This window comes from Sinocyclocheilus anshuiensis, unplaced genomic scaffold, assembly GCF_001515605.1.
Source record: "Sinocyclocheilus anshuiensis isolate Anshui unplaced genomic scaffold, SAMN03320099.WGS_v1.1 scaffold846, whole genome shotgun sequence".
Lineage (NCBI taxonomy): Eukaryota > Metazoa > Chordata > Actinopteri > Cypriniformes > Cyprinidae > Sinocyclocheilus > Sinocyclocheilus anshuiensis.
This window is the reverse complement of record NW_015540906.1, coordinates 60,711-82,874: the sequence shown is the minus strand read 5'-3', so window position 1 is coordinate 82,874 and position 22,164 is coordinate 60,711. Positions and strand designations below refer to the sequence as shown.

General features: G+C 36.2%; 2 protein-coding genes across 2 annotated transcripts in view; one reads left to right on the top strand and one right to left on the bottom strand.

The window, feature by feature from the left end:
* The window catches only part of LOC107689135 (alpha-(1,3)-fucosyltransferase 11), a 14,005-nt gene extending 11,875 nt beyond the window's left edge, over window positions 1–2,130 (top strand). Inside the window, exon 5 of the mRNA XM_016487041.1 lies at window positions 1,547–2,130. Within this exon, the coding sequence (XP_016342527.1) occupies window positions 1,547–1,694 (148 nt within the window). The 3' untranslated portion in view covers window positions 1,695–2,130. The remainder of the gene's footprint in view (window positions 1–1,546) is intronic.
* A 312-nt stretch (window positions 2,131–2,442) lies between these two features.
* LOC107689146 (proteoglycan 4-like) lies at window positions 2,443–21,767 on the bottom strand. The gene is made up of 23 exons (XM_016487060.1): window positions 21,533–21,767; window positions 19,910–19,969; window positions 19,464–19,584; window positions 19,282–19,386; window positions 17,807–17,839; window positions 17,657–17,716; window positions 17,422–17,469; window positions 17,234–17,314; window positions 17,066–17,146; window positions 16,270–16,326; window positions 16,008–16,067; window positions 14,583–15,917; window positions 14,402–14,443; window positions 13,385–13,444; window positions 10,905–10,988; window positions 10,649–10,702; window positions 9,642–9,701; window positions 7,805–7,828; window positions 7,084–7,152; window positions 6,930–6,980; window positions 5,991–6,056; window positions 3,238–3,340; window positions 2,443–3,072 (listed from the first exon to the last, which is right to left on the bottom strand). The coding sequence occupies exons 2-23, from the start codon at window positions 19,917–19,919 to the stop codon at window positions 2,974–2,976; spliced, it is 2,703 nt and encodes a 900-aa protein (XP_016342546.1). The 5' UTR covers window positions 19,920–19,969; window positions 21,533–21,767; the 3' UTR covers window positions 2,443–2,973.
* Between the last annotated feature and the right edge of the window lie 397 nt (window positions 21,768–22,164).

The following is a 22,164-nucleotide window of genomic DNA, read 5'->3' as shown; positions in this document are numbered from 1 at the left end:
TTTCCATAGAGTTGTATTTATTTAGATGTTTATTAGCGAAATAATGATTTATATAGTAAATGTTAATACAATTTAGGGGTGTTTTAAACAAGTGAATCTGTGCTGTGCTGGAGCATTTCCTGAGCATCAACCACAACCACATCAACCCGGCGAGTGAACAGCAATATGAAAGCGGCTTCACGAGACTAATGATGAGCAAATATACAACAGAGAGAGAAGTAAATTTAGCGTTTTTATTTCCAGCATGCGCTCATTCATGGCTGTATTATTTAATTAATGCAAAATTACGTCTTTATTGGGAGAGGACTTGACGGATTATTTTAGCCTACGCAACTTCGCCTTCATGAGACGATGAGCATAGACAACAGAGAGCGAATTAAATTCAGCACTTTTATTTCCAACATGCGCTCATTCATGGCTGCATATTATTTAATTCAGGCAAAGTTACGTCTTTATTGGGACAGGACTTGATGGATTATTTTACATGACTCCGTGAGTTCGTCTCTATTTCTTCGAGCCAAGCTGCATAAACTACATATCAGGCATTTATGTAATGCATCTAATTTGTGCATTAATGGCTGTTATGTTAAATAAAGTTTACTAACTACAGCAAATCAAGTACCTGTGCATGCCGTTGTTGTTGTCTCCTCTCCCCTCAGGCGCCGTGGTGCAATGGCGATCCTGCACGCAATTCTCAAAACATCCACAAGATGGCGGCGTTTATCGGTGAATCCGATATTACAAAACCGATATCCGATTATTGTAAAATGCTTAAATATCGGGAAAAATATCGGTAAATCGATATATCGGTCGATCTCTAGTCAAAAACAGCTCTGTTCACAGCAAGCCATTTTGGTGCATGTCCCTTTAAATGCTAATGAGCTCTGCTGACCCCGCCCCTCTCTTCCGTGGGGTGACGAGCCAGACTGTTTACTTTAGAACTTGCTAACTAGCACATTATTAGGAAAGGCGATTTGCAAAGATTAATTTAAAAAAAACTAACCTCTCGAGTTGAAGCTGGATCATGAATAATTTGTGCGAACATAAACGCATTTCGGTAGATCGGGGATGCATTCCCTTCAAAAGCAAACGTAATCCTCTGTGTCTTCAGCGGCTCAGATGTCAAGAGTAAATGACAACTGCTATGTTCATTATTACATCCAACAACAGAACACCTCAATCGCTTAGGAGTCATTCTTGTCTACGCCTGCTCTGGCAGTGAAACAATGGCGGACTGTTTCCAGCTCACTTAGGGCGGGTCTGTGCTAAAACGCCAGTGTCAATCAACTATCGTAGGAGGGGCCTGGGTCTGTGTGACATCACACAGACAATAATCTTAGAACGGCTTGATTTGAGAAAGGGGTTATGATTTATGGGGATTAAAAAAAGTACTGGGTGTATTTTTATCATTATAGGGTGGTTGTGTACACACACTGCCAACACACATTTATGTTCAAACACCATGTAAAAGTTAATTTTGCATCCGATGACCCCCTTAGAGCAAGACATGGAGTAGAGTGAAACTGTGATGTGTGTTTGTTCTCAGCTGGCTCCAGATGTGGCCGCAGGACTACTGGCAGAGTCTGGATCAAGCAGAGGGTTTGGAGTCACTCGTCAGACACAATGTGTCCGATCCGTCATTATTGTGGCAGCATATACAGAGCATCGCTGTGAGGAGAGCCAGAGGCCGATGAGGAGACGTCACAGATCAAAACTTCCTCTGACAGCTCAAGACTGAAATATTTCTGGAAACAATTTGGCAGTCCACCCAAGGCTGATGAGCCATTTTTACAATCCTGGAGTTTCTAATCAAATAGAAACCATCACAATAATCTTGTTACATTTAAATATTTCCCATCAGTATGTTGTATGACGCATTCATAATGAATGTTCTTGAGCTATATGTTAATCTGCAAGCTTCAGCGGATGTTGAACATTCACAGCTCACAATCACTCAGGCTTGCTTGCAGCTTGTCACAGAAGATCTCATAGATGGATATCACTGCAGTTATGATGAACAATGGTTTCTTTGCATGAGGGACTTGAAGAGTGAATCTCATGAAAACACATCAAGGTCAAGTTTTAACTACAAAAATCCAAAGGAAAAATGACTGCATAAAGCAAAGCAACCCCCTTTTTGGACCATTAAGATTTTGGATTATAATGTCTTTTTAATGAGAGTTAAGCACATGATACGTACAAAATATGTTGATTATGTGGGAGTTTTTTTTTTTTGTACAGTATAGCATTTTTTCACATGATGGGAACTAATGGGAATTTGGGTCATGTTGGAGCGAAGGTTGTCGTACAGTCACAACTGAAAAATAATGTCAAAAATTTCACAATTTTTGCAAAAATTCATAAATGGGTATACTTTTTCTACAAGCAAAATTGAACTATTCTTTTGATTTTTTTTTGAGTGATTTTTTTTTTCTGGACCCGTTCTTGAGTGGTTCATGAGATTCTCCTATAAGACTCCTGGGACTTGTTTATGTCTTGACCTGTTTAAATGTTTGTGTACCTCAGTATTTCTTATGCGATATTTATATTTTTTATTGCACATTCACTTGTAACAAAACAATAAAAGGAGAATTCGACTTGAATTCAATGAGAATTTTGCTTTAATTGTGAATATCGATGCAGGATACGTATTTTCATAACAGTGCTACTAAAACAGAAATATTGCTTTAAAATGGTTTCTCATGATTAAATACAACAGAGATATACATTCTTATTGTCTTCACTAAACATTTAAAGGGACAGAATCGGAGAAAAAAATCCTAGATGCACTGCAACAAGCATTCATAGCACAAGAAAACCTTTTTATGATATTCAGAAGGTATGTCAGCGGTACGATCAGTGAGGAAATATAAAGAGGAACGTGTTTCGTGCCAGTAACGAGTCTAATTCCTATTCAAATAGGCAGGTTAGCTATACTGTTGAGGGATATTTCAGGCAGTGTAACAGATCTCCTTATAGCACATTGGAATAGCAGCTCTCACAGTGGACCGTCCCACGATGGAGAAACATGTTGTAGAGTAAATCTCCCATTGGTTTACTGCAAATACCACACTGGGGTGGGGGAAAAGAAATTCAATACATATTTTCATTAAAGCATATTGTCATATATCATTAAGTACAGCAGTGTAGCATATCACAAACAAGCTAAACTGCATCCAGCATATTGTGCCATACACATTAGACAGGTCATTTGTGTGAGCGGATATTGTTGCGTACCTTAAAGCAGGACGGGTGACAGGATATGTTCAGGTGCTCAATGGTGATTTTGGCATCATTTCCCACCATTTCTCCACAGTATGTACAGGGAGTCATATCTCCTCTAAAAACACCAAATGAGGTCATTGTTTAGAGACTAAAAAAATTCCCATTTACTTACACTCATCACTGCTTGTGCAGTAAATGATACATAAGCACGCTTAGAACAGTCTTTACAATCATATATGATACACTATGTGGACAAAAGTATTGGGACACCCCCTTCTAATAAACAGGTTTTAGTAATTTCCATGGGTACAAATCTTAATGTTTAAGCATATAATGATATTCTATGGAATTGTGTGCTTCTAATTTTATAGCAGCAGTTTGGACAGGACCCTTTTCCTATTCTAATATGACAATGCCTCTGTGTATGAGGCAAGGTTCAAAAAGAAATGATTGATTGAGTCAGTGTGGAAGAACTTGTTCATTAATTTTAACCTTCAATATTATAGTAATGTTGTACCAACTGACTCTCGTGTATATTTTACAGCATTAGTTAAGATTTTTTTTCCTTTAGAAAGTTTGGCAGGTACTGTACCTGATATATATCCAAATAATCGATATTGAATCGAATCGGTAATCGAATCGAAAGCTTGTGAATGAGAATCGAATCGAATCGAAACGTGAAATTTGTGTCAAAGCCCAGCCCTATTTGCTGAACACCTCTGCTGTGACTTTAAATGCAGACCTTGAGCCAAAACCTCTTCACCAAACACTGATGACTACTGATCTCGATATTAATCGATTCTCATTTTTACGAAACGATATCGATATTATTGTAAAAACTTCATTAATTTTAACCTTCAATATTATAGTAATGTTGTACCAACTGACTCTCGTGTATATTTTACAGCATTAGTTAAGATTTTTTTTCCTTTAGAAAGTTTGGCAGGTACTGTACCTGATATATATCCAAATAATCGATATTGAATCGAATCGGTAATCGAATCGAAAGCTTGTGAATGAGAATCGAATCGAATCGAAACGTGAAATTTGTGTCAAAGCCCAGCCCTATTTAACATTAAGATTTGTACTCATGGAAATTACTAAAGTAGTCAAACCTGTTCATTAGAAGGGGGTCCCAATACTTTTGTCCGTATATGAGCCATTCTACAGAATGTGAAACTGCTGTCCCACAACCAAAAAACACATTTAAAAAGCATTTAAGCATTCAAATCTTAGATGTTTACTAAGATCCTTCTATTATCGATTGAAACCCACAGTAATATTTAAAATATTTGTAAGCTTAATATATAAAGTCATAATTTATTGGGTACTTTCAGTTGGGAGGTGGCTGTCCCGAACCCTAAATTTCAACTTACGAAAATGATATTGAAATTATTTTTTGTATTTTTTTCCATTGTTGTTTTTAAAAGTATCTGTTTGATTCTTTTAAAAAGTGAAGTTCAAAAAATATTTTTTATATTTTCTTTGTAAATTATGAAACTAAAAAAAAGTGTCCTGCATTTTTCATGTCACTACCGAAACAGCGCGTGTTTTAGTCTATTGGCCGAGATTTTAACTACACCCCTAAATTTAAGATCAGGAAATATTCCTGTGTCCCCCTCTCTCATTGCTACAAGGTTAGGTAGGTATCATCATTTTGAGGTAAATGTGTTCAAAAGGCTGAAAAATCTGTGTGTAACTTTAAGGAACGTCACTACCGAACACCTTTTTTCTGCAATTAAGCACACTTTTTTAGGAGTTATTCCATAACATTTAGTTTTTATATGTATACCACTCTTCAGAACTGTGCTAGCTAACGATGTGCTGATTAGCATCTTTGAGCTAGGTTCAAAAGCACTACCGAAATATTTGGTGGAGTTTCGGTAGTGACATCTTTGGGGTTTTTTTTGGGTGTTATCCCATAGAATTGTCACAACCGAAACATGTCTTCATTGTTTCGGTAGTGACAAAAGGGAGCACATAATCCTTATATCTGGGGGAAATAAACAAAAATTGAGTACATTATGCACTGTATTTTAGTATGTTTCAGTAGTGTTTTAATATGCGAGTTAAATTCTGTAATGTGATGTGGTTGCTACCAAAGCATTACGGTCACTACCAAAAATGTGTAGTCACTACCGAAACATGGGTTGTTTTGTCAAAAATAAAGTATACTGAATTATCAACTAAGGTGTTATGATAGTTTTTGGTTCAATGAATATTCAAACTAACGAATGCTTAACGTTGAAATCAGTATGATCAACTATATTTTGCCTTTTACAAAGAAAAATTGGATTCAAAATACAACAAATCTTATAAATTACACTTGAAATATTGTTAAAAAATGTAATTGTTATTGATTTACCTCTGAAAATTTTAAATAAAATAGCAAAAAATGTAAAAAAATTTAGCAAAATCTTAATAGGTCAATATAACCCTTCTAATTAAATTATTATTACTGTTTTTTGGTATAGTGACAAATTTAGGGAGAGGACAAATATTCCAAAACTTTCTGAAAATACAATATGAGAATTAACTGCACAATTACTAGAAATGTGTACCTCGGATATTATACAATTTGCATACATACAATTTGACTTTTTTTTTCCAAGACGTTTCCAACTCTGACTTTCTGTAGAATGGCCCATATACATTTGCCCCAAAATGTATGAATGTGCTTTTGTGTACGTTTATAAGTACAGAATGAAGTGTCCTTGTTTCTGGGGCTGCTGTCATATGTCATGTGAGATATCTAAATGTGTTACCTGGAGGAGTAGCTGGGGCTGCTGTAGCTGTAGTTGGAGGTTGTTGATGACACATAGTCAGAGCTGCTATAAAAAGGAAGACAGAGCATTTTTGTGGTTGAAGACATTGTACTGATCCACAGATGACTATTCCATAACCTTCCGCACAGTATCTCTGCACTGCACTTATTTTACATCAGTTACAAAAATAAAATAAAAAAGGTGACAGGTCTGTCCTCCAGATCCTCATCACACAGTCAAGTTGTATTTTGTGCATTATTAGTCCCTTGAGGGTCCGCTTCACATATCAGAGAGTCTATGCAGTTCAAGGGCATGTTAATTCATTTCAGTGCTTATTTTTGGAATATTCGTATTGTACAGTATATGTAAGCAATTTTGTTCTTGCGTCGAGTCTTAAATCTGGGTCCTAAAGCAAACCAATTGAGAACAGCTGATCTTACGGAGCAAATTCTGGCTGAATAACTATAACGGCAGAGAATGATTCTAAGAATATGTGACCCTGGAGCACAAAAGCAGTCTTAAGTCGCTGGGGGATATTTGTAGCAATAGCCAAAAATACATTGTATGGGTCAAAATTATTGATTTTTCTTTTATGCCAAAAATCATTAGGATATTAAGTAAAGATCATGTTCCATTAAGATATTCTGTAAATTTCCTACCGTAAATATATCAAAATTTTTGATTCGTAATATGCAATGCTAAGAACTTAATTTGGACAAATTTAAAGGCAATTTTCTCAATATTTAGATTTTCTTTGCACCCTCAGATTTTCAAATAGTTGCATCTCGGCCAAATATTGTCCTATCCTAACAAACCATACATCAATTGAAAGCTTATTTATTCAGCTTTCAGCTGATGTATAAATCTCAATTTCGAAAAATTGACCCTTATGACTGGTTTTGTGCTCCAGGGTCACATATAAAAATGTCTCCAAGTTACCTGCCATCAAGACGCGAGTTATTCACATACTCCTTAACATAGACAAAGTTCCTGAAAAGAGAAAACAAAAGAGATCAGGCATTCAACAGGACAACACTTTCCGGTTAAATGAATCAGGATAAACTATTCAGTGGAATAACATCTTCCCACATACTTCTTGGATTCGGATTCTGGTAAGTTCTCCTGGACAGAACTCTCCACTGTTTTGATGCTGGTTTTGTAACTATAAGACAAAAATAGTCATTATGTTAGAAATCTTGTCTCAGACAACAAAACGTGTGATCTCTGATGCACCATGCACCGCTGAAGGGTCTCATGTACTTCTGTTCATCATAAGCTCTTTTGTTTGACTGTGGGGGACATAAGGGTGAAAATGTAGAGACATGCAGCATTTTTAAAGCACTTGTCTTTGTCAAGGCACTATTTCAGGAAAGATCTTTTAAGAAACAATGAGTAACCCAAGACTTAAAGCAGGGCTATACTTATTTAGCTGTTAAACCTGCCCTGTATCTTTTGCTCCAGTGCTCTGCTTCTTCAGATGCTAAACAGGAAAAGCTAGTTTTGCCCTTGTGACCAGTACATGAGTATTTGGCCAGACCGGACAGTTAAATGCTTCTTAACCCCATTTAAAAAATATCTTTTTTGGAAACATGAAGAAGAAAAACTTTTATTTTTCCTCTTTAGGGAACATCAGGACCTCAATGAGATATTAAGTTTGGAAAGTCAGATTTCTTCCCATGTTGTCACAAATTGTGTCTGGAAGTTAATATTAAATGTTAATCATTACTCCATGTTGAATATTTTAATCAAATATGAAACCATTTATATCCCCGTCTTCTGTAATCTCAAAACCTCAAATATGAACAGTGTCTTACCTGTCCATGTCTGTCTTCCAGTCACTGTGGGGGGGAAAAAACATGTTGCTTTTAAAAGGGATCCGGTGATATGAAGGCTAGTTGTATTTCCAGAGAGCGTGCACACGTGTGAAAGTGCGGTTGATGCTGTGTGAGAGTTTATCTGCAGCTCAGGTGGAGTTTTAGGGTTGGGTTTGACTCAAATTACCACACTACTTCCTTCTCTGGGACTTTAACCAGGCCCGAATTGGCCATCGGGAGCACCGGGAGCATTGGTTACTGATTTGGCCCGCTGCCCTGATAATAATAATGATAATCGATAATAAGCTGCTCCGGGTGTGTGTTCATGGTGTGTGTGTGTGTGTGTGTGTGTTCACTGCTGTGTGTGTGTGCACTTTGGATGGAATAAATGCAGAGCACTAATTCTGAGTATGGGTCACCATACTTGGCCACATGTCACGTCACTTCACTCACTTTTTTAAATCATAAATCGGTTAGTCTTGACTGCGCTATAGGAATCAGCTCACGTGTGTTCCGTGCTTCCCTCAAACGATTCCGAACAGAACACCAAGCCTTCATTTATTTGATCCAAAATACAGCAAAAACAGCAATATCGTATATTATTACACAGTAATATTTAATATTTTTTATTAAAATTAGACGGATTCTTTGATGAATAGAAAATTCAGAACAGCATTTATCTGAAATATAAATCTTTTGTAAAATTATAAATATCTTTATCATCACTTTTGATAAATTTAAAGCATCCTTTCTAAATAAAAGTAGTAATTTCTATAACCCCCCCTGACTCCAAGCTTTTGGTATAGTCCATGGGTAATGTTACAAACATTTTAGAATGATTTCTGAAGATCATGTGACACTGAAGACTGGAGTAATGATGCTGAAAATACAGCTTTTTGATCACAGGAATAAATTACATTTTAAATATATATTCCAATTGAAAGCAGTTATTCTAAACAGTAAAAATATTTCACAATATTACTGCTCTTGCTGTACTTTGTATGAAATAAATGCAGGCTTGGTGAGCAGAAGGGACTTCTTTAAAAAAAAAAACTTTTGACTGGTAATGTATATTTGTATGAAATATAGGTTTATTAAATCTAGGGTATTTAAGTCATTTTAAGATAAATAACATTCTTTGCTAACAAATTGAAATGAGGTGAATGTTTTCAAGAAGGTGGACACAGTTCTGTTCATAACAGTAGACCTGTGAAGAACAAATGACAGGTGAGAAAAAAAAAAGAGGTGGGGATATGAAGAGATATTGGGGAAAAATGAAGAAAATGGAAAGGGAAGTGAAGGTGCAGTGCAAGAGTGAACCTTTAATTCTTTTTCACGGCCCCAGAGTAAGGATTTAGACCTTTTTTTATGTGATGGCCATACAAATAATAGGGTTGTCTGGTTTCAGAAATTGTTGTGGATGTATAGGCTATATACAGGAAATAAGGGGCCAAAATTGCACCTTTTGGGGTACAACAGCTTGTCACTGGAACAGGACCCTTAAAAGGACATATTTGTTACTTTTTTACAAATTAGTATCTTAAGGGTACGAATTACTACTCTTAAGGTACTCATATGTATGGTGTACTGCTACGGTGTCAAGCTGTTGTACCCCAAAAGGTACAATTTTGGCCCCTTTTTTTCTGTGTGGCCTGCATGAGTGTGAGATTTCCTGGCTTGAAATTGCATCCCAGTATGGCCCTGCCTTTAACCCGTTATGTTATTGACATTTCTTAGCAAAGATCTCTGTGCAAACAACATGAATCAACACAGACATGTCCAGGTGTTGGCTCAAGAAATGAGCTGTGTAATAAACAGTTATGCAGTATTGAATTACCTCTTAGTATCAATTGGAATGACATCTTCAGCCAAGGAAACCAAAACGTCTGGTGGCACACTATCAATTAAGCACAACATATCTTGATTAATATTACTATTTAATCAAAAGCACTGTGTAAAATGACATTCTGAAATGTTTGCATATAATTTAAGCTGCATTTAAACTGCATTTTGGAAGTTCAAACTCGGGGGCACCATAGAAGTCCATTATATGGAGAGAAATCCTGAAATGTTTTCCTCAAAAAACATAATTTCTTTACGACTGGAGAAAGAAAGACATGAACATCTTGGATGACAAGGGGGTGAGAACATTATCTGTAAATTTTTGTTCTGGAAGTGAACTACTCCTTTAATACTACAGTATGCTGTAGCATTCATTAACAAAGTGTTGTAAATACTATAATATATGCAGTATAATAAACTTTACTATAGTATGGTTCAAAAACACTATAGTATTTACTATAAATTACTATAGTATTTTTGCCTGGACGTTTGCCCCATGAGCGCTCGTGCACACTTCTGCCGAGCTCCACAGCAGACTTCTACCCAACAGTCAAAGCAGCATTACGTCACGAAAGTGTGGACATAGGCCCTGTCCACACAAAAACGGTTATTTTTAAAACCGCATCTTTTTCTACTCGGTTTGGCCGTTCGTCCACAAGCAAACGCAGCACCAGGTCACTGAAATCGAACATTTTTGAAAACGCTTGCCAGGGTGAAGATTTTTTGGCTTGTGACGTCGGAGCCTGCACTGTTATCTCCGCCTACATTAAACTTTTTCAGGCTTCTGATTGGCCAACATGGCTTTACGGTTGAGATTATATCGCCACCTGTTGGTTTGGCATGCTCTTAACAGTGCTTCATAGCATGCGTTTGTGTTTTCATGTGGACGGAGATTTTTTTTTAAACGGAAGAAGGAAAAACTTTTAGGGTTTATATCCGGGTTGGTTTAGGGTGCGATTTGGGAAAAATAACATGGAAAGAAAGAAAGAAATGATGCTGTACCTCTTAAAATCTTTAATCAGGGTTTTCCGGCTGTAGGTGTAGTCAGTGCTGGTTCTGAGAGGGGGAACAAAACTATTAGTTACACTTCAATACTCAAGTGAAGTCTTCACGGTCTTCTGAGCTTCTTTTATGTGTTATTTTTACATTATTAATCATATTGCTTATCTGTCTAAGAAACTGCATTGCCATGTGTATTCTTCAAAGCTAAGAAATGATAGTTCTATGAATAAAGAATAAATGAGGACAAAAAAATCACCTGGTGGTAGTAGGACTGAAGGGAATAAGATCATCTGCGAGCAGGTCCAGAGTTGTATGTGTCTTGTTTGTCTGAGGCAGCGGACTAGAGGGGAAATATTCAGCTCATTTAACAACTGATCCTATACACGTGCCTCTTCCAGTTTGACTGTTTTTAGTAAAAAAATTAATTTACAGTAGCATTTGTGTAAGACTGTAAGTGTTAAAAAACTGCATTGTGCCATCTCAAGCTAAATGAATATACTGTAATATACCGTTTGTTGGGATATAATTAAGTGTTTAGTAAGGCTGACAGTAACGGGTTTACCAGTTTTACGGTTTAATTTGGCATTACAAACCTTGTGCTCAAAGTGAACTATACAGTTAAAAAATGGGAAAATGATAGTTGACTTTGGTAACAACATAAGTTTATATAAAAATATATAAAATGTATATAATTTACATTACATTTAGTCATTTAGCAGATTTTGTAAATTGCTTTTATCCAAATTATCAAATGGGGACAATGGAAGCAATCAAAATCAACAAAAGAGCAATGATATGCAAGTGCTATAACAAGTCTCAGTTAGCTTAACTCAGCACACATAGCAAGGTTTTTTTATTTTTAATTATATAATAAATAAAAAGAAAACAGATAGAATAGAAAAAGAATAGAGCAAGCTAGAGTTAGAGGCCTTTGTTGCTTGTGTTAATTGCATAATAAATAAAAAGAAAACAAATAGATAGAATACAAAAAGATTAGAAAAACTAGTGTAAGTTAGTTTTTTTTAAGTGCCCCTATTATGGATTTTTAAAAATTACCTTTCATGCAGTGTGTAACACTGTACAGCTCTAAGTGTATGAAAACATCCTGCCAAGTTTTAAATCTGAAAGTGCACCGTGTATAAAGTTATCGTCTCTCAAAAGAAAGAGTCGAAGTCATTGAAACGAGTCGTATTCAAAACGAATCCCAAGCCGTTTCATGTTGACCTCAACATTAACATTAGCATATTGCCCGCCCACTTCTTGGTCTTTTCGTGTTGGTCTGAATAAAAATGCAAATTCATTCTTTGCCACTAGGTGTCGCTTTTGGAGCGGTAAAAATAATGGTTTCGCTGTACACAAAGCAGCACTGCTCTCACAAACGCTGCTTTATTAGGCATTATGAAATAAAAATGAGCACAATCGGACCAATCACCGCAGATTTGTTGAGCGAATCGTTTGGGAGTCCTTGAGCAAATAAGGTAAAAATAAATTTACATTATAAGACAATGAAAGTGTTTTTTGACCTGGCATGCATGTCAATCTGTTGTTGGGGACTCCCAAAACCAAAATATGAACCTTTCATTACCCATAATAGGGGCACTTTAAAGAAAACGAGCAGTAAATGAATAGCGTGCAAGTCTAAAAGGGACATTTTTTGCGCATCAAAAGAAATTTACAAAAGTGATTTTATGTCCATAGAAAGCACATTAAATGTAAGTAAAGTGTCTAATTTTAAGCTTTCAAATAAGTTTTTGAAAAATAAAATGTCAAAATTTGGTTGAAATAATGTTACATTGTCATTCAGTGTAACACAATATTTGTGTAAAAATTCAAACAACATACTTATTCTGACTTGTACATATGAAAATATATAAAATAATAAGTGAGCATATTACATTTTATTGTGTTTTAAATGAGTAAAAAATTCTTACTGACAAATGGGCAAAACCTAGGATAGTGGCAAATTAAAAGAAAATTAAAATAACAACTAATTAGTATTTGGGGCAAGTTAGAGGGTCAAATGAAGATGGAAGAGATGTGTTTTTAACCGATTCTTGAAGATGGCTAAGGACTCAGCTGCTGGGATTGAGTTGGGCAGAGCATTCCACCAGCATATAATGAATTACATTTTAGAATTACGTCAAAAAATCAAAAAATATATAGATAATAAAGACAAAATGTTTTATTTTTTGTAGTGCTGTCAAACGATTAATCGCATCCAAAATAAAAGTTGGGGCAAAAGTAATTAGTTTTTTAATATGTCATAAATTGATTTTTGTTGTAAATATGCCTGACAAGATTGTTACACTGAATGACATTTTAGTGGGTGTCTTCTGTAAATCAGGGGGAAATGTATGATATTTATTTTTTGCTCAGAAAAACAAAAAAAATTTTTGGGAAAAACAACAATTTAAAGCAGTATTATTTTTATGCTTAAACCCTTTTTCGTCTTTGACCCACATGCATGTATGTGTATTTATACATAATAAATATACACAGTACACACACATATATTATGTAAACAAAAACTTTTATTTTGGATGTGATTAATTGTTTGACAGCACTCATTTTTTGCTTCAGTTTTAGCCTCAGAATCAAGCTTCAACTCATTTTGTACACATGTATACGAGGCATCTATTTTATAGAATGACCACAGCCTCTGTTTTGCATATTACACTCCTCTGGGGATCTAAAATAATTTCAGTAATAATCACAGGTGTATTCGGCCTCTCTCACCTGTTGTCTGTCAGCAGATCCTGACTGAGAAGATCTACTCCTGAGTCTGCTTGGCCAGAACTGCAGGACAAAGAAATACAGCAATGGTGTATGTAGTAATTGGATTAGAATCAAAATCTTCCTTTTGAAATATATTGTCTCCAAGAGAGCTCTCCTGTCCTCTAGTGGTCTGTTACAAAACAGCATATTTCAAAATTATTCTTTAAAGTCGGTCAACAGAAGTATTGCTATGTAACTGTCATCCACCTAATATTTGATTAGTGAGTTAGTAGTTCAACCCTGTGACAGAAAATTTGGTGAAAGTCTGCACTCTCATAAAAATGAGAAGTGACACATAGTAGAGCGACAACCAAGTTAAGGATTTTTGCTAAATAATAAATGTCCTTTTTTTTGACAAACCCTTTCAAATGCTTTAGAATAAATAAAAAAAATGCTTTAAAATAAAATAAATAAAACATTCTCTGCTCATTGTGCTTAAAAAAAGAAAAAGAAAGAAGGTAATACTGCTTTAGAACAATACCAATGTGAGCAAATAATGACTGAATTGTCCATTTCAGTTGAACTATCCCATTAAATACACCTTTCCTTAGCAAAACAAACTGAGAACCATATAAAACATAATATGTTTGTATAAATAAACAAACTAAAGCAATATTTTCACCGAATGTGCTCATTCACTGGTTTGCATGAATGGTACCCGACTAAATACTACTTCTTCAATTACAACTGATGCTACTTATGGACACTGCATACATATTCATATGCCTAAGAGTGGGTTTAGATCACGTCTGTGACTGTGTGAATCTGACAAGTTTATCTTAGACTGCATTGAACTATCACATGACAATAAGCGCAATTAATTCACATGACAGTGAGGTCAGATAAACAGCACCAATATCAGCGTTCTCACTCTCCGCTACTGTATGAAACCCCTTTACACATGAATGGCACTGAGATTAATGAACATAATCTTTATATGACGGATGCTATTATGCATGAATGGGATCATCTTTGTACCTGGCAGGCTCTGTGCTGAAGGATATCAGGGTGTCAGACAGGCTGCAAAGGATAAAAACATGAAGAAAATGCATCAATATAAAGGTTTCTGTCTACAGACACCAAGCGTAAAAGGCTATTTAATCAACATCAGATATGCAATTATTTACATTTCTGTAATATGAACATTAATACAGCAAACCTTTTCTCTGGAACTGGTTCAGGCTTGGATTCAGGTGCTGGTTTCAGCTGAGTTGCAGATTTAGCTTCAGGTTCTGGTTTAGTTTCAGTCACTGGTTTAGGTTCTGATGTGGGTTTAGGATCGGTGGCTGTTGTAGTTTGTGTTGTAGGTTTAGTTTCAGCTGCTGGTTTAGGTTCAGCTGTTTTTGTAGGTTTAAGTTCAACTGCTTTAGGCTCTGATGTGGGTTTAGGATCACTTGCTATTGTGGTCTTTGTTGTAGATTTAGTTTCCACCTCTAGCTTAGATTCAGTTGCTGTTGTAGTTTGTGTTGTAGGTTTAGTTTCTGTTTTAGTGTCAGTTACTGTTTTAGTTTCAATTGCTGGTTTAGGTTCAATTTTTGTTGTAGGTTTAGTTTCAGCTGGTTTAGGCTCTGGTGTGGGTTTAGGTCCAGTTACTGTTTTAGTTTCAATTGCTGGTTTAGGTTCAGTTGCTGTAGGTTTAGTTTCAGCCGGGTTAAGCTCTGATGTGGGTTTAGAATCAGTTGCTGTTATAGTCTGTGTTGTAGATTTAGTTTCTGTTTTAGTTTCAGTTGCTGGTTTAGGTTCAATTTTTGTTGTAGGTTTAGTTTCAGCTGGTTTAGGCTCTGGTGTGGGTTTAGGTTCAGTTACTGTTTTAGTTTCAATTGCTGGTTTAGGTTCAGTTGCTGTAGATTTAGTTTCAGCTGGGTTAAGCTCTGATGTGGGTTTAGAATCAGTTGCTGTTATAGTCTGTGTTGTAGATTTAGTTTCTGTTTTAGTTTCAGTTGCTGGTTTAGGTTCAATTTTTGTTGTAGGTTTAGTTTCAGCTGGTTTAGGCTCTGATGTGGGTTTAGGATCAGTTGCTGTAGGTTTAGTTTCAGCTGGTTTAGGCTCTGGTGTGGGTTTAGGTTCAGTTGCTGTTGTAGTTTGTGTTGCAGGTTTAGTTTCTGTTTTAGTTTCAATTGCTGGTTTAGGTTCAATTTTTGTTGTAGGTTTAGTTTCAACCGCTTTAGGTTCTGATGTGGGTTTAGGATCAGTTGCTGTTGTAGTTTGTGTTGTAGGTTTAGGTTCAGTTTTAAGTTCAGTTACTGTTTTAGTTTGTGCTGTAGGCTTGGTTTCAGCCACTGTTGTAGTTTCAGTTGCTGGTTTAGGCTCAGATGCTGTTTTAGGCTGTGTTGTATTTTCTAGCGCTGTTTTAGATTCTGATGTGGCGATAGCTTCAGTTGTTATTTTAGTTTGTGTTGTAGGTTTCGTTTCAGTCACTGGCTTAGGTTCAGATTTAATTTCAGGTGCTGCTGGCTTGACCTCCTTCACCACTGGCTCAGTGTTTGATTTGACACTGTAAATAAAATACAATTACAAATGAGATGGTGTTAAACAAGAAATAGGAGCTTGAAGTTGTATAACTGAGAGATGTTGTGAAGTTTACCTTTGCACAGGCACAGACTTGACAGATGCTGTAGTGTCATCATCATCACTGATATCTACCCTACAAACCACATACACATGCAACAGTAAGAGGATGAGGATAATGGTGATAACATATAGGGTTTACACAGGTAAAGTGGGGCACTTTAACTTATTGCTGATGCACATAATGATAGATGAGTAAGTTTAATCGGTGCCATATCATCAACTGTGCCACTTTACCAGTTTTCACCCTATATACTTTTGTCAGTGTGGGCTAGTACCTTTTTGCAACAAAGGAAATGCCCATCTCAGCAGAGCTGTCAGGCTTCTCTGAAGATCTGGAGATATTAGATGTGAACATTGTGCAGTGAGGAATAGGATATGCATTCATCTTAATATTTTAACCAAATAGTTGTACAGAGGAAAAGTAATTAAAAATCAATGGGGAAAAGTCACGTGGATGCACTGCCTTAAATTAACTATTAAAGTTCACTATTAAAAAGAACAGCTGAACATAAGTTAACAAATAAAATACACATGAAATATGAAATTTGTTACTGTGCTCTTATAGTTAGTATTTTGGAATAAATGTAAAAATTCTTAAAAAGACATTTTGATTCTCCTTTTTAAAGCAAGGACCACAATGGAAATTATCCTTGACAAGAAAGTTATAACAGTGAATTGCTACTTTTTGTGTCAAATAAATTCAACTCAAATATAGTTTGTTTTAATAAATAGAACATTAATTACACTGTTAATGTAAAAATACAAATTCGAATAATATTGGTAGTTGTTTTGTTGATGGTGTAAGAAATGTTTATATATTTAACATGAAACATTTCAATACTAAAAAAAAAAAAAAAGGGAGGCCTTCTTATAAAAATATACAGTGGTGATACACTTAGAAAAAAGTGAAAAAGCTGTCACTTGATACACCTTTTTACCTTATTTAGGCCTAAAACGTGTATATTAGCACCTTAAAGGTACATATTATTAACTAATGTGCATGGTATTACCATGGTACACTTACAAAGTATGTTACATTTCCAGAAATCGTATTTTCAACAAGGCACTTACTCATATTTCTTTGCAGCTGACATTACGTATGAACGGCGATATGCTGCCGATCCCTTCAGCACACTGCTGGCTGCCTCTGTCCTGTACACACACACACACAAGGTTATTTTATGAAGAGGAAAATGAAGTCACCTTGGATAAATCAGTCTGGGGAGTGTGGTTTCTCACCTCTTTTCCATTTCCTCTGGACTCAGAGTTGGTTCAGACTGCACTGTCTTTTCATTGCTGGACCGTATTGTGTGGGGGGCTCTGGGAAAAGAAAATTTATGGAAATAAGCATAATTAAGATGTGCTAAAATGAGCTCAAAGGCTTCATGTGCGTGACCCACATGCTTGAGTGTTTTCGGCTAACTTACATTTTCTTGTAACTCTCAGATGGCTTTTTGTTGAAGCTATTTATTCCACTAAGGGAGGAGAGACAAATAGCATTCTATTAAAACTGGTTTATCTTTTATTAGCAATTACAAATCATATATTAGAAATGTAGTTTAAGTGTAAAGATACATCCATATTAATTTAATGGAATTTATTTCATGATGTTCTAATGTCTATAGAACTAGTGTGGTTTCTGATCCTTCATAATGTTCTTACGCATATCCATTGGTGGATGAATTTGATGTTGGCTTGGAATTGGTTTTCTTGAATACCCCTCTGCAAAAGTAAATGGTCACATATGAAGGAAAGTAATACAAAGGCAGTGCTGATAAAGATAACTTTTGATTGACCGAGCGTTCTCATTACCTGATTAAGTATCCAGATTCAGATGTTTTTGGTCTGTGAATTTGAAAATAAAATATTGTAATTTTTAACATGTAAAAACGTGGTTCTTTTAACTTAAAGGTTCTTTGGGGAACCAAAATAATTCTTCTATGGCATCACTGTGAAAATCCCCTTTATGAACCTTAATTTTTAGGAGTGTATATATTACATATTTATTGACCCTATTCCCTCCTATTTTCTACAAGCCACATCTCCTACACTTCTTCTGTCACTCCTACAGTATCAGGTATCTCCACTGCTTAAAAAGTACATAATCTTATAATAACAGAACATTTCAGATCAGTTTCTTTCCTTGTGTCCATTGCAAAAGCACTTTTTTTACTTCTCATAGAACAACCAGCTACACAACAATCAGTCAAGCTTCAAAAGCAGACATTCAATAGAAACCTTGCTATGAGTCAACAAAGCCCTGCGGTTGGCGAAAGCATCCTCTCAATCATTCATCCTCATTCTGCTGTACCACTCTGTAGCCATCAACTCAGTAATTCACCAGATCCTCCTGTCCACCTTATTGTTCACAGAACTGCACTTCACTAGTTTGAGTATTACTTTACAGACAGATTATTCATGGTGTGTTGGTGTCAGATAACTGCTGGTGTGCCTCAGGGTTCGGTTATTGGTCCCTTCCACTTTCTGAAATACACAACATTGATGTGACCGATCATCTAGGAACATTGATTTTCCTGCTAGTGCTATGCCAATGACATGTAGTTCTCCTTCCAACTTGACAATCTTACAGTGGCTGCACAGACCTTTGTTTGTCTGATAAGGACGGGACACACAAAGCCAACTTCAAAGAACTAGCGGCGACAAAAGCCGACGGTGTTGTCAGCTGGGTCTGCACCAAAAATCTGTGCTTGAACACACACCGCACAGACTACAGCTGACTACAAACTAGCATGTGTGTCCTGCTCCTGCATATATCAGCAGCTATCAATAGTCTGTATTCGTCATTCAAAAGGAGAAACCGAAACAAGGATATATGCAGATATATGAAACGTAAACAAATCAATGCTTGAAAAAACACCACCTCCAGCTTAACCTACTGGGAAGCTTCTTTTCTTCCAAGCCAATCCAATTTAAGACAACACCATTCAGTATGGTTCACAAATGAACCATTCAGGTTGCCAATAAGTTGGGGATAGTGTTTGACCACCATCTAAATCTAAGCAGACCACATCACCAAGGACAACCAGTCATGCAGTTTTTTTAATGCTGCACAACACTGGAGTACCGCATTGCTCCTCTAGCTCAAATCTCTGAACATGATTCAAAACGCAGTGGTGTGTTAGGTCTTCAGTAAACCCAAAAGAACACTGAACAATACACAAATGACTCTTTACTGTGCTCTACTGACATTTTCTACATCTGTAGGTTACGTTGGCCTGCTAAATGAGTAAATGTAGATGTAGACCATGGAGAGTAATAATGCATACTTCTCTGTGTCGGATCTGGGCTGAGGCACATTGGTTGTGGGTGAGGAAACAGGACTTGTTTCTTCAAACACACCATTTGAACGGTTTGCTCGCACTTCGGCAACCCTACAAGAGAGATCGTGTTAGATAAATTGTACTGTGAACTTTGAACTTTAAGATTTGTTATAATATTTATTTCTCACCATGGTTTCTCCTCCTCATCTTTCTCAAGATTTTCTTGCTGTTGTCTCTGTATCCAGCTGCTGTCTCCTTTTAGAGCGGTGCGAACCTTTGTGGTCCGCAAAACTGATTGTCTGTCCCCCTCTGAAATCAAGACAGTCCAGAGCTTATCATACACAAACATATAAAGATATATTTTAATATCACTACATTGAGCCAAAAGTTGATAAGTTGATTACATCAGTGCTAACAGTGGTATGAGACAATAAAAAAAAGTTGAGTTTGTTAAGCAATGTGTGACATGTGGCACGACAGGATTTGATGCTGTGACGCAGGACATCATTGTTTTGGTTGTAAGAATGGAATGCCATAAATTAATAGCTCTGACTTATGCATAAACACTGACAGTTTGACTCATGTGAGATTCAATAAGATAAGATACATTGAAACATTGGTTATTGGATCTTACCTTTGGACATTGTTAGTGGCCCTCTAGTCAAAAAGGTCTAAAAACTGCCTCGAAAGACACCTGGATTAAAAAAGAAAAAAGGTCAGTCATTAAAAACCCCACACAAGCAAATATTTGTATTCGTTTCATTTATTGGCCTTTCATTTTTCATTTAGATTGTAAAATATTTTTTAAAATAGAAAGTACTGACAATGCAACAAAGGTGCACTAAAATATAAAGATAGAACAAGTGTTTCTTGAGCATTAAATCAACATTTCAATCAATCAGCATTGATTGAATTTTAAATTTTTCACAAGTGTTTTACCCATATTTTGAATCGCTGTGTTGTGTTTTAGGGTTAAAGACAACGCCCATAAACTTATTTTAAAAAGTACTGTATATATAAAAAAAATAGAAAACAGTAAAACGTTTAAATTGTAATAATATTTCACAATATTACTGTTTTTACTGTATATTTGATTACAAAAATGCAGCCTTGGTGATCATAAATCGATCAATCAATCAATCCTACCAACCCCAGACTTTTGAATGGAAGCGTACATTAATGAAATAGCTGATTACATTAATTTAATACATTTTTTTATTTCTGGACGCACTGCATTTTTTTTTTTTTATAAAAATCACACCAAGTATACAGTGAATTACATGCCTCAAGTATAAATTGTAGGTACACAAAGGTGATGAATTGTTGGCAGGCTAAACTAACACAATATATATTTCTCATCATGAGACTGCCAAACTAAAAAATGTTACACAACTTTCAAACTAAAAAAAAATGATTCAGGAAATTCTCCAAGTAACTGACAGATTCGTTCCATCCAACACAGAGAACAGGGAAGTTGGAGAGTCATGCTTAAATGGTTTCAGTTACATAAGTCAAATTACTCGTGCATTTCTTTACGACACAAATCATGAATATATGTTTATTTAATCAGGTTGTTTTGAACCTGAGATACAGATCCCAAGATGTACATCTGTAGCAAGATTCATAGCTTTCTTTTCTAAACCATGTAGAAGAGCCTGTCCATCCAGGCACAACACACACACACTGACAATGAAAGAGTCTGAACACCTGATCATATGCAACAGATTTCATTATGTCCCTTACATTATGTCCAGAATTTTAATTTTTTAACTACTTTAATTCCATAAGCACTTGAGTTCAAAATCAACCACCCTTAGTTTCCATAATTGTTCGGTGGCTGTCCAAATCAACATTTGTGTGTATTTGTTTTGTCATATGTAACTATTCTGAATAATTTGAGTAAGCCTGAACAATATGCTTTCTAATGATCAACATAACCATGATATATAATGTCCAAATTACAGCCTCACAACTACAAGTGACATAAAGCTTATTGGCAGTAAATTAATTTTCTTAAGTCCATAAGGCCAAAGTTGCTCATTGCACCATAGTGACCGTCAAGCGTCAACACAGCTTGTGCAAGACGAAACATGTTTGAACAGCGATTGTGACAGTGACAGAGTGAAAGCCAAATCAACGATATGAAGGCAAAAACACTTTCACTGTGTCATATATCAGCCAGTACAGGTGAAAGAAGCAGTTGCCAACCCCATATAGTCCCAGAACATGTTAGAAACGAGTGGAAGAGATGACCTACCTTATTAATGTCAGTTTAGCTGCAGTATGGTGGCAGGTGCACTGAGCAGTGCTGGGGATTTTGGCTGACTGATTGTGAGCTCTGTAAACACACACACACACGTTCAGGGGAGGTGTTCACTGACAGCTCTCTCCTCCAGCGAGCAGATTCGGGTGTGGGCACAGACCTGCCCAGCCAGTCAGGTAGGCCAGGCCAACCAAACCTATAGGTGTGTACCTCTGTCTGTGTGTGTGTGTGTGTACTTCATGTTTTGGCAGCAATGGGAGGTGTGATACTCTCCCACATTTATTCGTTGAATTCTGTTGCATTTACAGCCCAAATTCAGACAAATCTGCACCAAACAATTACTGGAAGTGATGTCCTCTGAACTGGTTGAATTGAGATGGGGTTAAGCTGCCTTCTGCATGACTGAAAGACAGAAGGCCGGTGTCCAGAGGGACGGTGCGAGCTCATAAGGTGTTCCTGTGGGACTATTCTAGAAAAGCTTCCAAAAATAACAGCTTGTGCCACTTACTGAAGACAGGCTCGAAGTTAATGATGAATAAGGATATCTGAAATGATAAAAATTGAAATAATTGAAAAATCTGCTTTAAAACACATGCCAAAATTTTAAATTTGGTTTAGAACCTGAA

Excerpts from the sequence above, each read along its gene's own strand:
- LOC107689146 (XM_016487060.1), bottom strand. Across the intron at positions 15,918-16,007 it reads AAGTCTGTGCCTGTGCAAAG|TGTCAAATCAAACACTGAGC; the intron begins GTAAACTTCACA and ends TTTTATTTACAG. Across the intron at positions 7,829-9,641 it reads ATTCCAATTGATACTAAGAG|TGACTGGAAGACAGACATGG; the intron begins GTAATTCAATAC and ends TCCCCCCCACAG.